The sequence below is a fragment of the Microtus oregoni genome, unplaced genomic scaffold (assembly GCF_018167655.1).
Source record: "Microtus oregoni isolate MIOR12 unplaced genomic scaffold, Mior012 000021F_ref0000039, whole genome shotgun sequence".
Lineage (NCBI taxonomy): Eukaryota > Metazoa > Chordata > Mammalia > Rodentia > Cricetidae > Microtus > Microtus oregoni.
Window position 1 is genome coordinate 3,070,177 of NW_024543080.1, and position 15,934 is coordinate 3,086,110.

At 38.7% G+C, this 15,934-nt stretch overlaps 1 protein-coding gene across 1 annotated transcript; it reads right to left on the bottom strand.

The window, feature by feature from the left end:
* Positions 1-3,271: 3,271 nt before the first annotated feature.
* On the bottom strand, positions 3,272-3,632 carry LOC121460934 (peptidyl-prolyl cis-trans isomerase A-like). The gene has a single exon (XM_041671633.1). The coding sequence runs from the start codon at positions 3,630-3,632 to the stop codon at positions 3,318-3,320; it is 315 nt and encodes a 104-aa protein (XP_041527567.1). The 3' UTR covers positions 3,272-3,317.
* Between the last annotated feature and the right edge of the window lie 12,302 nt (positions 3,633-15,934).

The window sequence follows — 15,934 nt, forward strand, 5'->3', positions numbered from 1 at the left end:
AAATGAGCAGCAAGCTTCCCTTTCTGACTCCCAGAGAACAAGATCATTTATATTTGCGACTAATCTTATTAGTATCTAAGGGAACAGCACAAATTCATCCCGTTTGCAGGGCAGTGTCAAGTCAGCCCGACTTGCTTCTTTCTTGTATCTCTTCTATGTCGTTGGTGCTTTCACAGTGCCTGCTGGAATTGCCGTAGCGAGCAGGCTGTCTGGGTCTTAAAAATAAACACTTGCTGGCAAGGACTTCCATCTTCCAATTTGGGTTGTAATTTTGGCACATAAAATATCAGCTCCTTAAAGGATTTTATGTTTTTTTGTGTATGATGAATTTGTTGTACAGAGTTCTCGTGTAAAGATAGAATAATAAAAGGAAACCATGAAATCACTGATCTATCTCAATGTTTTAAGATAATTCTTTTGAAGAGTTTTTTTGATTTTAAGTGTATCTGTGTATGTGTGCATATTTATGTGCTTACAGGTGTCTATGGTTTCTGCGTTTGCATGCTTATATGTGTAGGCTGTGTGTGTGTGTGTGTGTGTGTGTGTGTGTGTGTGTGTGGTTTGCTCCTGTGTACACATGCAAAAGCTACAGGAGAATGCTAAGTATCTTATTTATTTAGAGAACAATTTGTGTTCTGTGCCTTATTTATTTAGAGAATGTCTCTCACTGAAATAAGCTCACTTCTTGGATTAGAATGGATTTGGGATTCACTTGTGTCTTCCTCATCCACTGCCTCCTGCTCCCCATTCAGAGATTCCTATCACAAACAGTCTTGCCTGGGCTTTTCATATGAATACTGGTCATCTGAACACACAGTTTCATCTTTCAAAGCGAGTGCTCTTACCCACTAAACCATCTCCCCAACACAAGTGTGATTCATTTTAGCATAACTCTATAAGTGAGCATGTTCCCACTTTTCTTTCTTCGTATTGATAATTTCACTGTTATTATTTGAGACCCTGTTTCTGTTGCCATTAAAAATACATAATATTTATAAAGTAGACTACAGTAAACCTCTCTGTTGTTCAGCTCCACGCATCCTATGACTGTGTGACCATAGCAGCAAGGAGGCTGCTTCCCCACCAAAGGTCTCCATTATTGCATCCTGGTTCCTCAAAATTTCAAAATAAAAGAAACTCAACCACTCTGTTGTTAAGACCTTAAGCACAGCTTCTTAAGCCTCATTTAACTGCAAATAGTGTTTGTTATGGTAGCTGAAAGCACAAAGGAAATTAGATGTCAAATATTTGCATTTTGCCTTGAGTACAGAGGGAGACAGGTACCGTCATTTCTGATTCTGGAGAAAAAAGAAAAAAGAAAAGTATATAACAAATGTTTGTTTAAAAATGATAAATAAGACAAATAATTCACAAACAAAATATTTTGTTCTTTTGGTTTGGCACATATACCATAAGAATAACAAAATTAGTATTGGTCTATGTGCATTTATAATCATGAAACAGTTTTTAAATGGCTGTGAGTCAGCCAAAGGTAGGACAATTTAATTATGATTGTGTTTATCTGAACTTTCTGTTAAGTCTATTATGTTTAATCAAATAATAAGACCAGGAGACTCATAATTGACAAACATTACATTTTAATAAAGTTTTTCCACTCACTTTAGCAAATCACCAATTATATATTTATAGTCAATATTTTCATATAACGGTGTATTATTTACAGCATTGACGGATTAACCATTCTTTCTCAGGACATTGTAGCTCTTTGATGGGTTATTTTAATTAATTTCCACTTAGGAGAAATTTCATTTTGCTGACAAAGTAGTACCTGGAATTTTAAATGGCATTTTAAAGCACTCCTTGTATTTGTAAATTAATCATGAATTTTACAAATCATGTTTAATCATTGTAATGGGGTCATATTTGATCATCATTACAGAATTTATTACAAAATATTTTAAATGTATCATCTAAGTCACTGTCATCCATGCAGCAATTTTGCCTCCTCTTAAGGTAATAATTATGTCCCCAGAGTATTTAAGACCTGTTTTATAAGATTTCAGTGCCAGAATATTATAAAAATAAATGTATTACATACTATTTTTCTAAATTTCTCTTCAATAAATATTTTATTTTGTCTGTGGTCCAGAGAAAAATATTCAAGGAAACACTTAAAGATTATTTGTATGAGAACTTTAACTTCAGTCATAAGTTTTTTCACATATTTCACTTATGATACACATTTTATATGTAATTTCCCAAGAAATTTACCAAAAAAAAATTGATTAGATTTTTTTAAAAAAATTGTTTATTTTTATTTTATAGATATGTCTGTTTGTCCACCATGTGGGGAGTGTCTTAATAAGCCAGAAGAGGGCATCAGATCTCCTGGAATTGGAGTTATTGGTGGTGATGAACTGTCATGTGGTTGCTGGGAACTTAGTTCAGCTGTTCTGGAAGAGCAGAAAGTGTTCTTAACTGCTGAGCCATCTCTCCAACCTCTACATATTTTTAAAATAATATTTAAGTAAAATATTAAAATCTAGATCCCCTTTGCTTAGTTTGTAATCAGTCACTACGAGCATAACCATTTTTAAATTAATTTTGCTGTTAATGATGGAATTGTCTATCCAGCTCACTGTGGATGATGCACTTCTGGGTGTAAGAGAAAACAGACTGACAAAGTCATGAGGAACAAGCCAGTAAACATCATTTTGTCATGGCCTCTATATCACCTCCTGCTTTCAGCTTCCAGGTTTGAGTTCCTACACTGCCTTGTCTCAATGATGAAGTATAACCTGAGAGTTGAAAATTAAATAAACTCCTTCCTCTTTGATTTGCTTTTGGTCAGAGTTTCATCACATCAATAGACACCCTAATTAAGACACTTTGAGTGACTGAAGCTACCGTTCTTAAAATTGTCCAGGAGTACTACCTCCTTGGCATACCCAGCAGTCAATGACCAGGGGTAAACAGTAAAGCATTTAAAAGCCCTGCTCCCTTGTCTCAGGTCTGAAAATACCCTAAAAAATTTTAGCTCCACTTATACTCCGTAGATGTACTTTTCTTTCCTGACTCCCAGTTCCCAAATAACTGACATGGAGACTTTTTTTTTTTTTTTTTTTTTTTTTTTTTTTTTTTTTTTTTTTTTACAATTCTTACTTAGCTTTTATTCATAATCATAAACTTAACTCTGCAATCCAGCTAGACTTGAAGGGGAATGAGGAAAATATGGAACCCAAAGAACTTCAGTGAGAGCAGAGATTACAGGGTACTGCGAGCAGATGGGGCTGGGGTGCTCTCCTGAGCTACAGAAGGAATGGTCTGGTGGGTAAGAAGCCCGCAAGTCAAAAGAATTAGAGTTGTCCACAGTCGGAAATGGTGATCTTCTTGCTGGTCTTGCCATTCCTGGACCCAAAACGCTCCATGGCTTCCACAATGTTCATGCCTTCTTTCACCTTCCCAAAGACCACATGTTTGCCATCCAGCCACTCAGTCTTGGTGGTGCAGATAAAAAACTGGGAACCGTTTGTGTTTGGTCCAGCATTTGCCATGGACAAGATGCCAGGACCTGTATGCTTCAGGATGAAGTTCTCATCCTCAAATTTTTCTCCATAGATGGATCTGCCGCCAGTGCCATTATGGCGTGTGAAGTCACCACCCTGGCACATGGAGAATTAATATTAATTATCTAAGCCCGGTTGATAGCTCGGGCTTAACTAGTTAACTCTTAAATTTTAAATTAGCCTGTATTCATCTACCCACCATGGCAGTGCCTTCTTTCAACACTGCATGTTCTTCTTGCTTCTCTCTGTGCCTCCTGCAACTCCCAAGACTCCACCCTTCTTTTTCCCAGCAGCCTCCTAGACTGGATTGCTCCTCAATCTCTCGCTGCCCAGCTATTTTCCAATCAGCTTTTTATTAACAGTGAGAGCAATACATTTTTACACTTTACAGAAGGATTATTACACAGCAGTATTCCAGACATCCCATGGGATGCTAAGGTAGACTTCACTAGCAACCACATTCTTCTGTAGTGCCTCCTATCTCCTAACTGCCTCCTTTAGCCCGTGTTATGTGTGTGATTTATTTTATTTTTAACATCGCCTACTTTCTCAATATAACCTGTCTACTTAAAGTCCCAACTCTGAGAAAACGATCTTAGGAAAGTATGTAGCCTGATTGATGTAGTAAAAGAGACCAGCCTTTGAATTAGGTAATAAAGTCAAGACAGTTGGGGAGATCTGAAAGGGCAAATGGAAGATTCTGAAATAGTGAAATATTGTACAGTTGTAGGCTACTTTAAAAGTCTCATGGCATCTGGGCAGTGGTGGTGCATGACTTTAATCACAGCACTTGGGAGGCAAAGGTAGACACATCTTTGTGAGTTCAAGGTCAGCCTGGTCTACAAAGTGAGTTCCAGGACAGTCAGGACTCTTGAACAGAGAAACCCTGTATCAAAAAAACAAAACAAAACAAAAAAAAAAACAAAAACAAAAGTATCATGTCAAAGCATATTTCTCCCAATGCTCCTTTATTAATGACTCTGACATTGCAAAATTTCTCAGAATTTCTTGGAGCTAGATATGGCTGCATGCCAGCTAGGTCAATGAGATATGGAAAGAATTCCTAAGGGAGATGGTGTTGTTCCAAGTAAAAAGGCAAAGTTCCATTAGAAAAAGGATATTTCATTTTTCTTTCTCCTCTTCTTCAACCCTAGAACATAGGAGTTAAAAGCCTGGAAGAAGAAAACTCTGGTGAGCAGGATCAAAGAGGCAAAGATAAGAGACGCCATGTGAGGACCGCACAGTGAAGAGGTCTTGCTTTCTGCTGGGTTTCCTGCTACCAGCTTTTTTCAAGCAAAAACCAAACAAACAAAAACAAAACTAAACTAAAAAAAAAAAAAAAAAACCCTTCTCTTTTTAAATTACTCAGGGTCACATTTCGTGCTTTATCTTGGTTTTGTTTGTTTTGTACTTGAACTCAGTCTTGCTACAATACCATTAGAAAATAAAAGAGCCATATCAGAGCCCTAGGGGTTTACTTTATTAGAAAAACTCCCACTGACTACATAATAGTTTCTACCTCAAAGTATTTAGTGTAATTTATAGCTTATCTGTCAAGCTGAAGAATTAAACCTAAGAACTCTGGCCAGACATGCTATGATTTTAATCATGCACAGACTTGTGATTGTGTGCCCTAAAACAGAATATCTGCATCAGAGAGCACACTCAGAACACAGGGCGATTTTAACACGTTAAAAAAATTAGCCAACTGGAAATGGGCTGAATCTGAAGGTGGTGTGTGTGTGTGTGTGTGTGTGTGTGTGTGTGTGTGTGTGTGTGCAAGCCTTAGCCAAAAATCTGTCTGCGAATTATTGCCAATATAAATGCTTGTGGCTCTGGTTTCAAATCTTGCACAAAAGAAGAAATAAGTCTTGTCACAACAAAGTGTTCAAGAGCTGTTTTGGCAGGTTTTGCCAATGCTTCCTAGGAAGAATAACTTTCTGGGTCAAGTAACATTTATATTACACAGACACGGACATAAGTGCCATACTTAAATAGGAATAAAAAATGTGATAAGTGCTAATACTTCTGACAAGTGTTAAATTGGGGACCTAGTTTTTTGAGCCTTGTGAGTAACTTTCTTTGTCTTAGAAATATATACATAATTTTGTAGTCAAGTGTCAGGCTCAAGAGCTCTGAGCTTGAATCAAATGATTTGAGAATAGGAAAAAGTATGAGAAATAAAGTAACAATGACCAGAAATAATTTATCACATTTTATATTAATGTGCAGAATTCCAACCTTCCGTAATCTTTATGCATGACTGATGAAATGCTGTTTGGTCCAAAGAAATGCCTCTACAAAGCGGAGAGCCAGACCATATGCCACACTGCACACAGGATCACCACCACCCTCCTTGGGCTTTCATTGACTTTGCAGCACATACCTGGCATTCTCTGTCACTTTCAATAACAATTCTTTGTGTGTCTCACACATGAAAACGAAATTAAGCCAATGTTTATATGGGAAAGAGTCAAGCATGAATAAAGTAAGTATACTTTTCCCAGAGTCCGTAATCTCTGGATGTGAAATGCATCCTAAAGAAGGAATTTAAACGTGTTTCTTACACACTTCCAAGGCCATCAGTCTGACTGCATTGGTGTACAATTTAAGACATCTTTGACTCATGCTTAGCAAAATCAATGACCACATGGAGAAGCAGTTAGTTGAGAAACTTTCATTTTGGATGAGAGATTTTAAACTTTAATTTACACACGCCCATTTCTCTAAGAACTTTTATGCAAGGTATACACACAGTGAAGCATGGAAAATGATTGTCACCTAGTAGCCCGAGTGAGTTGCTCAATTCATCACCGATTCATTTATTTTAAAAAGATAGAGAGCAAGTATGTGTGACCACGTAAGTATGGACTTGAAGGATACAAATGGCAAAGTTCCTTAAAGAGACTACACAAAACTTAGCAGCAGATCTAAATCTTCAGATGAAAAAAGACAACTATGATTACACACATGCAAAAATACATGCAAAATGCCAGTAACATTATACAGCTCTAGAGGGGGAAATGGAGAAAAGGAATGTCAAGAACAGGTTCATAAAAAAAAAAAATGGAAAGAATTTTAGAGAATCAGTGAGAATTTATTAACTTAAGGTAAGAATTAAAACCAACAAAATGATTTTTGTAGAATATGTAAGTGGACAAGGAGACAGCTGCAAGCCCAATTCCACAAACAGGATCATGGGTAGTAATTTCTCCATGTAGCCTTGTTTGAGAAATTCATTGGGATTCACATTTAACAGGAAATACAATATCATGGGGTATAGTGGAATTTCCTTCTGTGTGCTGTGATTACCATTGATAAATAAAGGAACTGCTTTGGGCCTACAGCAGAGCTATAGGGGAACAGAGCTAGGCAGGAAAAACTAAGGTGAATGCTGGGAGAAAGGAAGTGGCGTTGGAGAGATGCCATGTAGCATCAGCCAGAGACAGATGCTGAGAACTTTACCTGGTAAACCACTGCCATGTGGCGAAACACAAATTAATAGAAATGGATTAAATTAATATGTAAGAGTTAGCAAATAAGAAGATAGAGCTAATGGGCCAAGCAGTGATTTAATTAATACCCTCCAACACATGGGTAATTTTAAAGATAAGACATGAACATTCACATATTTTAAGAATGTAACCATCTTAGTTGGGGTCTCTGTTGCTGTGATGAGACACTAAAACCATAACAGCTGTTATAATGTGAAGCATTTACTTCAGGCTGGCCTCTAGTTTCAGACATTTAGTACATTGTCTTCATGGCGGGAAGCATGGCCGTGTGCCGACAGACATGGTACTAGAGAAAAAGCCGAGAGTTCTCCATCTTGATCTGCAAGTAACAGAAGGAGACTGTGTTTCACTAGGCCTAACTTGAGTGTTAAAGGCCTCAAAGTCAACCCCCGCAGTGACACATGTCCTCCTATAAGACCATACCTCCTAATAATAGTGCCACTTCCAATGGGCCAGGCATTCAAACACATGAGTCTATGGGGGCCATTCCTATTGAAACTACTACACAAAACTTTGATCACAATAGTCATTGTAGAGGAAAGAGTACAAACAGAGTCAAAGATAACAAAACAGTATAAACTAAACCAGACTAACATGGTGTCTCCAAGGGTAGGAAAAACAATACTGGAAAATGCTTACATTTGGAAATTGATGCCAAAATGTTTTTAGACTATCTTAAAACTGACCATAGATGATAAAGAGTCCTGCACAATAGATAACTTATGAAAAAGGGGAAGATAAAGGTGAAGCATATACAGAATTCTGTTATGTGCAGGCACCTAGCATGCCTAGAAGAACAACTACTGGCAAGAATTTGAAAAAGAGTAAAAACTAAAAGGTCTCTAGAAGTAAAATTAGAATTTAAAGAAACAGATTAAATGCAGCAGGTGGAGAATTAATGAAAAGAAAAAATTCCTAAGGATAAATTCTTAGGGAGAAAACTATTATTTTTTATTTCGATTTTATTTATTTCTTTGTTTATTTTGGTTTTTCGAGACAGGGTTTCTCTGTAGCTTTGGAGTCTGTTCTGAAATTAGCTCTTGTAGATCAGGCTGGCCTTGAACTCCCAGAGATCTGCCTGCCTCTGCCTCCAGAGTGCTAGGATTAAAGGCATGGGCCACCAATGCCTAGCTATCTTTTCATAATAGTTTAAGCAAGGAGTATAAACAAGAGAAAATGCTAATTTTAATTCTGAAATTTATATCCACTTTCTTGTTTATTTTTAATTTTCTTACTTTTGCTTTGCTTTATTTTTTGCTTTTTAAATATTTTTCTTTTTAAATTAAAAGATAATTACATAATTCTCTCTTTCCCTTTCCTCCCTCCAATTCTTTCCACGTATATCCTTCCTTTCAAATGCACGTGTAGGGATAAGTCCCGCCCCTTAGGGGAAGTGTTCGCCTCGGGCTAATGTTGGCCTATATTTTGGCAAGCGTGCTCCCAGCCGTCCCTTTTCTGCTTTCCTGGTCTCCGCAGGAACGGTGGTTCTGTAAGTCTATTTCGCCATTAAAGCTATATATATTTTTACAATCTGTCTGCATTCGTTTACGCCGTTACATGCATGCTTCTTTCTCAGGTTGTTGTTTTATACCACCCACCCCCCAACACACATAAGCAATTCTAAATATAAAATGCAACCAGCTTAGTCTTCATAATATTACTTGCATGCATATGATTTCAAGTCTGACCACTTGGTATTGGGTAACCAACTCACAATGGCTGCCTAAGCAAAACTGTTATGGCACCAAGGGAAATAATAACCTAGAATGAAGAAATCATACGAGTCCCCACCCCCAGTCAAAGGACTATGAGCAACAAAGCAATGCTGAGGAGGAGACACAGTCTTCCACAGGGAAAAGGGCTCTTCTCTCCTTTTAAATACACCCACTATTTCTTTGAACATTCCAGTCTACATAGGATTATACTAACTAGTAACATGGGGAGGTCGGTGAAATAGGATGACTTTTTAATAATTGTTCTAAATATTTTAAGTCATACAAAATCACTGCACACACATATTAAACTATTATATATTATTTTACATTTGAATCAAGAGTTCTAAATTGCATAGTAAATTTATGATGGTTTATTCAAAGAACAATCCAAGCCTATTGAAAAATAAAAACTCTAAATGATGTCTGATAGTTCTTTAGAATGACTCATATTGAATCACAGATTCAACAATGACTAGAAATGTTTCTGGGGAACATGAAAAGCATATAAATATGGCTACGGAAAACCTTACATCTTGGATTCAAGGAATATTTAGTACTGGGTTAATAACCATTCACATTTTTTTTTTTAGTGACTGTTAAGACAGGAGACATGTAGAAATGGAAGCTTTTCCTTCTGAAGCTCCACAGTGTCTCATTCATTGAAAATGGAAATGCTGACTGCACCACCTACTTCATATATATGGCCTAAACCCTTTCAACCCAACTGCTCTGTTGATGCCAGACAAAGTCACCTTGCCACTGGCATGGATTGATAGCTGACCAACTGAGTTTTCTCCCCAGTTTGATTTTGTCACTGTTTCAACAGTAGATACGGGAAGACCCCAAGGCTAAGAGCAATCAGGCAAGACATTTTCCAGGTCTGAGCATATCTGTGTATGTGCGTGTTTATGAAACTACATACAAACTTGCTTTTCATTGGTACAGTTTTATATATCATGTTTGCCAAGTTTGATACTTCAAACAACCTGTAGCACAAAGATGAAATAATTATTTTAAATATGAAGGTAGGAAAGTCAGCCAACATAGTGTTAAATAAAATTACAAATAATTACCACTCAGAGCTTAGCAATGCATGAACACGCTGTCCCTAAATCTCTTACATTCTCAGCCAACTGTTAGATTAGTACATTATTTGTGCTATTCCTCCAAATGAAGCAATTGAGTTGTAGACGGTTGGAGCTGTGCCCAAGGTGACACAACAAGTGAATGTTAAAAATGGGGCCCAACCGGCTCTGTCTGTTTGGTCTGCTTTCTGTTCATGAGAGCATTTCTGTATAGTTTTGTCAAGGAAAAATGGTTTAGAAACCCAGAGAATCTGAATTACTTCAGCCAAGTTGTGGGATGCCACACCCCAATCTTTGTAGGGTTCCCTAAATACTGATGCCCTGGAGCCACACAGATAACTAAGTTTTATGAGCTTTAGGTTTTACATTTTTAGACTATTCTATGATTATCTATGCTGACATCTAGAGTAGTCAGTTTATTTAGTAGTAACATGGATTCCACGAATGACGAACAGACGGTTGACAAAACCTCACTTAAACACCAAGCCAGGACTCCTGATAACCATGAGACTACAGGACACTTCTTGTTCTCTGTGCCTCTACCTGCATGGCTTTTAAATAGTATCTGTTTGCTCTTAAAATATCCTTGTTACGAGATTACTTTTCATTACTATTGAATTAATTTTATCGACTTAAATTGCAAGAAGGATTGGATTTTAAAGAGAAATAATGTCCAGGAAATGAAATTGGGCTTCAGATCTCAAGAGAGAGAGAGAGAGAGAGAGAGAGAGAGAGAGAGAGAGAGAGAGAGAGAGATGCCTAAGAAGTTTTTAGAAGCAATGCTTGAAAATTTGCCATATAACTTATTGAGACCAAATTGTCCTGTTGAAAAGTGTATTTGTTGGTGGCGCACGCCTTTAATCCCAGCACTCGGGAGGCAGAGGTAGGCGGATCTCTGTGAGTTCGAGACCAGCCTGGTCTACAGAGCTAGTTCCAGGACAGGCTCCAAAGCCACAGAGAAACCCTGTCTCGAAAAACCAAAAAAAAAAAAGAAAAGTGTATTTGTCTTAGTTTGCGTTTCTATTCTATAAAGAGACACCAGGATCACAGCAACACTTATAGAAGCAAAACATTTAATTCGGATGGACTTATAGTTTTAGAAGTTTAGTCCACGATTGCCATGGTGGGAAACATGGTATCATTCATGCAGACACGGAACTTGAGAAGGAGTTGAGAGTTCTAGGAGAGGCTGCCACACTAGGCCTAGCTTGAACATAGGAGACCTCAAAGCCTGTCCCCACAGTGACACACTTTCTCCAACAAGGTCATACATACCTCCTAATAGAGTCACTCCTATGGCCATTCATTCAAATGCATGATACTATGGGGGTTGTTCCTATTAAAACCACCACAATATTCCTGTCATTCCTAGTGAAGTCAGGGACTAAACATGCTGGCTGAATAGCTCAGCCATGATCCTTCTTGGGCAGGGTGTCTTTTCCCTGTGCTGTCTGTGCTCTTGGGCCAGAACTGTGTTTTTAGCCTGATAATCTCCTGACACACTATACTTTCTAGGCCTTCAACTTTTAGGTTGGGAGAATCTTGCATTTAAAAAAATAATATAGCTAGGCTTGGTGGCACACGCCCTTAATCCCAGCACTTGGAAGGGAGAGGCAGGCAGATCTCTGTGTGTTTGAGGCCAGCCTGGTCTACAAGAACTAGTTCCAGGACAGGTTCCAAAGCTACAGAGAAACCCTGTTTCAAAAATCAAAATAATAATAATAATAATAATAATGATAATGATGCAAAAACAACAACATTATGAAGAACGAAAATAGGCATGAGTATTCAGTCTTGCGGCAGGACAAAATAGGTCAGAAAAGCACAAGGTTCTAGCCTGAGTTTATTCAGCAGGCGACTGTATGCTGCGAAGGAACTGGGTCGCTAATATACTGGGTATATATGAAGAGGAGCAACAGCTTCTAAATTAAAATATACTGTTCTTTGGTTAGTGGATACGAACATAATATTCCAAGGAACTTTTCCCCCAGACAGTTAAATTACCTTGCTGGAAATGTAGCATACTAAATGATTCCTTCCAAAAAGTAACAGAATCTTTTCCTTTTTAGGCTTGATTAAATTCCCTCTGCCTGTGCAAATTTTATTTCTGTTCCCCAATTTTATATATCCATTCCTGATTGCTGAACAAAGCATGACCCTGGATGGTCCATCTCCAGCGCTTACCAAACTCGAGCAATAGTGGCTCCAGGCACATTCCATGCACAGGGCTGATTTGAGAGCTGTTTTACATGGACTGCCTTTTACATAGTCATGTGAACATGCACTCCTGACATTTCATCCAACAGGATCTGTTTGGATATTATAGTAGGCAAACAATCCTAACAGAAGTCAGGCTTTCCTGTTAGCAAAGTTCGTAGTCACCTTAACTCAATCTCATCATAATCATAATGATCTCCCTTCCATGGCCTCCTGGGGACTGAAGAGAAGTCAGACACCTTAAATGCTCTTATCTCCTACTTTGTTCTTGCTCCCTAAGAAATCCCTGTACTGTGTGTAATCCCTTTACTGTGTGCTGACCTGCGCAGTCGGCACTCGGTGATCACAGTCAGATGTGATGCACAGATTTCCACAAGAAGGCAGACCTGGGATGGAAATACAAACAGAATCCAGCAGACACATTGGAATGAAAACAGGAATCAAGGAGGGTAGCAAATGAAACCACCTAGTTAATATTTGCATTCTGAGAGTCAGCAAGGAAGAGATGGGCTTACACTGTAAACGGCATGGATGCCACTGACATCCTGCTGAGGTAGCCCTTTCCCCAGTCACATGACAGACTGCCTTCAGCCACATCAGAAGGACTGAGCATCAGGGTTTTGCTGAGGAATCACAGGCAAGTGACAAAAATAAAAAGCCTAATGCTGATGACTACGAACTTTAGTCTGAAAGCCTCTGAAGCCGCATAGCAGGTTTATGCAAATCAGCTCTGGTTTGTGAACTGATTTGAAATGTATTTTTACTTAGATACATGAGAAAAATGTGAGGCCAAACCAATAAGTAGATCTTTAATACGAAAGGAACTAAATAACAGCAGAAGCGAATACTATTCAAATTTATGGTAGCTTTCTGCTCACAGGCACATTGACTGTTTAGCTGTGATGAGTGTACCTAGAAAAGGACCACAGGAAAAGAGACATGAAACCAGGGAGACTCTGAGGACCCAGCACTTGAGAAGGCACCAACTGGTCTTTGGACAGACTGTAGTTCCAGTGGTCTCCTTCAAAGGCTCACTGCTGGAGAGGAGCTATCATACAGACACAGATTACCAGTTGGTGAACAGGAGAACATCCACGCATGTTTACAATAAAGCGACCCCTTGAATAAGAGAGTGGCCCATAGTAGGCATTTCATATGGTGATCGTTATGGACAGTGAATTGGTCATCCTAGGTTTATGTATCTTTTCATATTTTGTACTTTAAAAAAAAACCTAAGGATCCACTTTCATACAGAAGCTACAAAAACAAACAAACAAACAAAACAAACAAAAATCAAAACACAGAAGACAAAATATCCTGGAAAACCAGTGAGGAAGTGTGCACCAGCAGGGAAGCAGCGTCAGTGACCCATGTTAAAGCTACAGCACTCTCACATCCAAGAGGTTATCTCAGGTGAAGCTTTCCCCAAACACGGAGTTAGGGCCCAAGGCAGCACGACAGAATCAGGTCCACACTAAGGGTAGATGTCTAGGAAAAGTGATGATTTCATAATGTCCTGTTCATACTCTTATAAAAATCAAGTAAAATTCCATGCAAATTTCTAAGAAATAGGATAAATTCTCGTTAAAAGCAAGAATGATTGCTATTCGCATTATGCAGTTACATGAAGTCAGGGTGCTTAGGGTAAGAAAAGACAGTGACACCCTAACACTGTTAGCCCAGGCACATTGAAAGTATGTCTGATTGTTCCATGTCCCCTAGTGATTCCATTCTGTTAAGCATTGTCCTGTAATTATCTTGTAAAAGCATGAAGCTTTTGATAAACACAATTTGATAAACATGAAAGGAACTAAGCATCTAATTTACCCATATGTAGGTCTTAGTGTACATTAATCTAAACAGAATAATAAAAAATACAAATATAAAAAGAAAGTCCATCTAGATCTGTTCAAATCAGCTCAAACAGTTACTCACCTCGTCATCTTTCTTCTATTTCAAAAAAAGAATGTATATTAGAAATACCACATCAACCAGGAAAACAACATTTGACAAACCAGGGTAATAGTCAAATGCTGTTATTTCGGTCTCATATCCTTATTTCAGTCTGGTAAACATTTGTGTTTTCATTGAAATGAAGCAAAATCACCTTCGTAGTCAAAGGTGAGAGGAATTTACCTGTAATGAAATTACATACACCTTTGCAGTCATGTGACTGACACCATCCCGCTCCTTGAATAAAGCATCCCCACTTAGGGTTTGAAAAGAAATGAGCAAAATGTCCTGCTTTGGGAAGAAACAGAAGCAATGGACTAAAGGTTGCAGAGTTTGCATCTAGTACAGTTTCCAATCAGTAGAGGGCTCCCTAGCCTGTGCAAGACCTGAGGTGAAAAAGCACATTCTAACACGCAACAGTCACACATTGTGCATGCACGTGTGCGCACACACACTTGTATGCACACCATCTACATTAGTAAAGCTGTCATTTTTTATTGTCTTTAAATCACCCTTAATATCAGTTGATTTTAAAGCATGGGGAAATGAATGCACAGGCAGCACCCACCGGCAAGATGTTAGATCATTCTCTACCTAAAAATACCGATAGGTGTTTACAAGTTCCCTGCCTTTCCCTGTGACGTTCCTCAGCTCTGATGCGCACTTGGCCGCCATCCTGAATTCTCATGTCTCTAATTACTCCTATGTTTGTGCATTTTGCAGAAACTTCACTACTCAAGCTTTCCAAAATAACTAAATCATAGAAGTGATATCGCTGTGGCTTCATCCCCATCATGACCTACCAAGCAGGAAAATAGGAAAACCCCCATATACTTACAATACAACTGATGATGCTTGTTCTTGATTGAAGTCCCCGAGACCAGCTATATTTCCCTCCACTGAAAATTAGATGAAGACATCCTTACTAGGCTGACTTTGGGGGATTTTTGTTTTGTTTTGTTTTCCTTTTCTTGGCCTGTAGGCTGATTCACTCACTAATCTGCAATGAAAATGCCAAAACGATACAAATCTCACCAGGGTGGAAATTTGTAGCAGAAAGAGAATTTCTGGCTGTGCCAAGGCTGAGCTGGAAACATGTCCAGTTGCACCCCTAGGACAGTTTTCATGATACAGTTAAAAGCTGGCTGGGTTATCAGCAGAACTGACTGTTTAAACATCTTGTTGATTGTTCTAGTTTCCCACTAGCCGCTTAAAAGCACTGGCCTTAATGACTCTCTCAAGGGGCCCTCTTATCTCCAGCTGATCTCAAGTTATCACTCACGAGTTTGCTAAGCTGCCAAGCTTCTGAGTCCATTTGGATGTTCTTAGAAGAAAGGAGGAAAGCCTATGTTTCTCTTCTAACTCCAGAATTACTACAACTGTGAACGCCCTGCTGCCCACTTTGCCTTTCACGTGGAATCCATTGCTTGCCTCTGCTTACTGCTCTGGCAAGTGCCTTTGGGATGATGTCGTTTCTTCAGTATCTACCACACTTGCTTTTCCAGATGGGATTTCGCATGGGGAGATTTTACAAGTGATGTGTTGACACTTACCCTCTCTCTCACCTATTCTTTCTGAAACCGAACCCCTGAAAATCTCATGACCTAAGTGTTTTTGGTCATTCCCAGAAGGCATGTTATCTATGCTCCAAACCTGTTAGTCAGCTCTCAGATGGAATCTACAAAATAATATCAGCACACTGGCTCAGTCCTAGGGAGCTCAATTGTGCCACAGACCTGTATCCCCCTTCCTATCTAAGACCTGCCCTGCCCTCTCACATGATCTCAAAGTGGAGGTAGAAAGAAGCATCATTAGATCTGACTAGCCCTCCTTTCCATCTTCACCAGCTATGTACTCTTACCCTCACGGAGAACTGAAGGCTCAGAGAGGTTAAGCAACACACAATGTCATCCACGTGAACA

Coding starts and splice junctions, on each gene's coding strand:
- LOC121460934 (XM_041671633.1), bottom strand. CDS start 3,632: ATGTGCCAGGGTGGTGACTTCACACGCCATAATGGCACTGGCGGCAGA.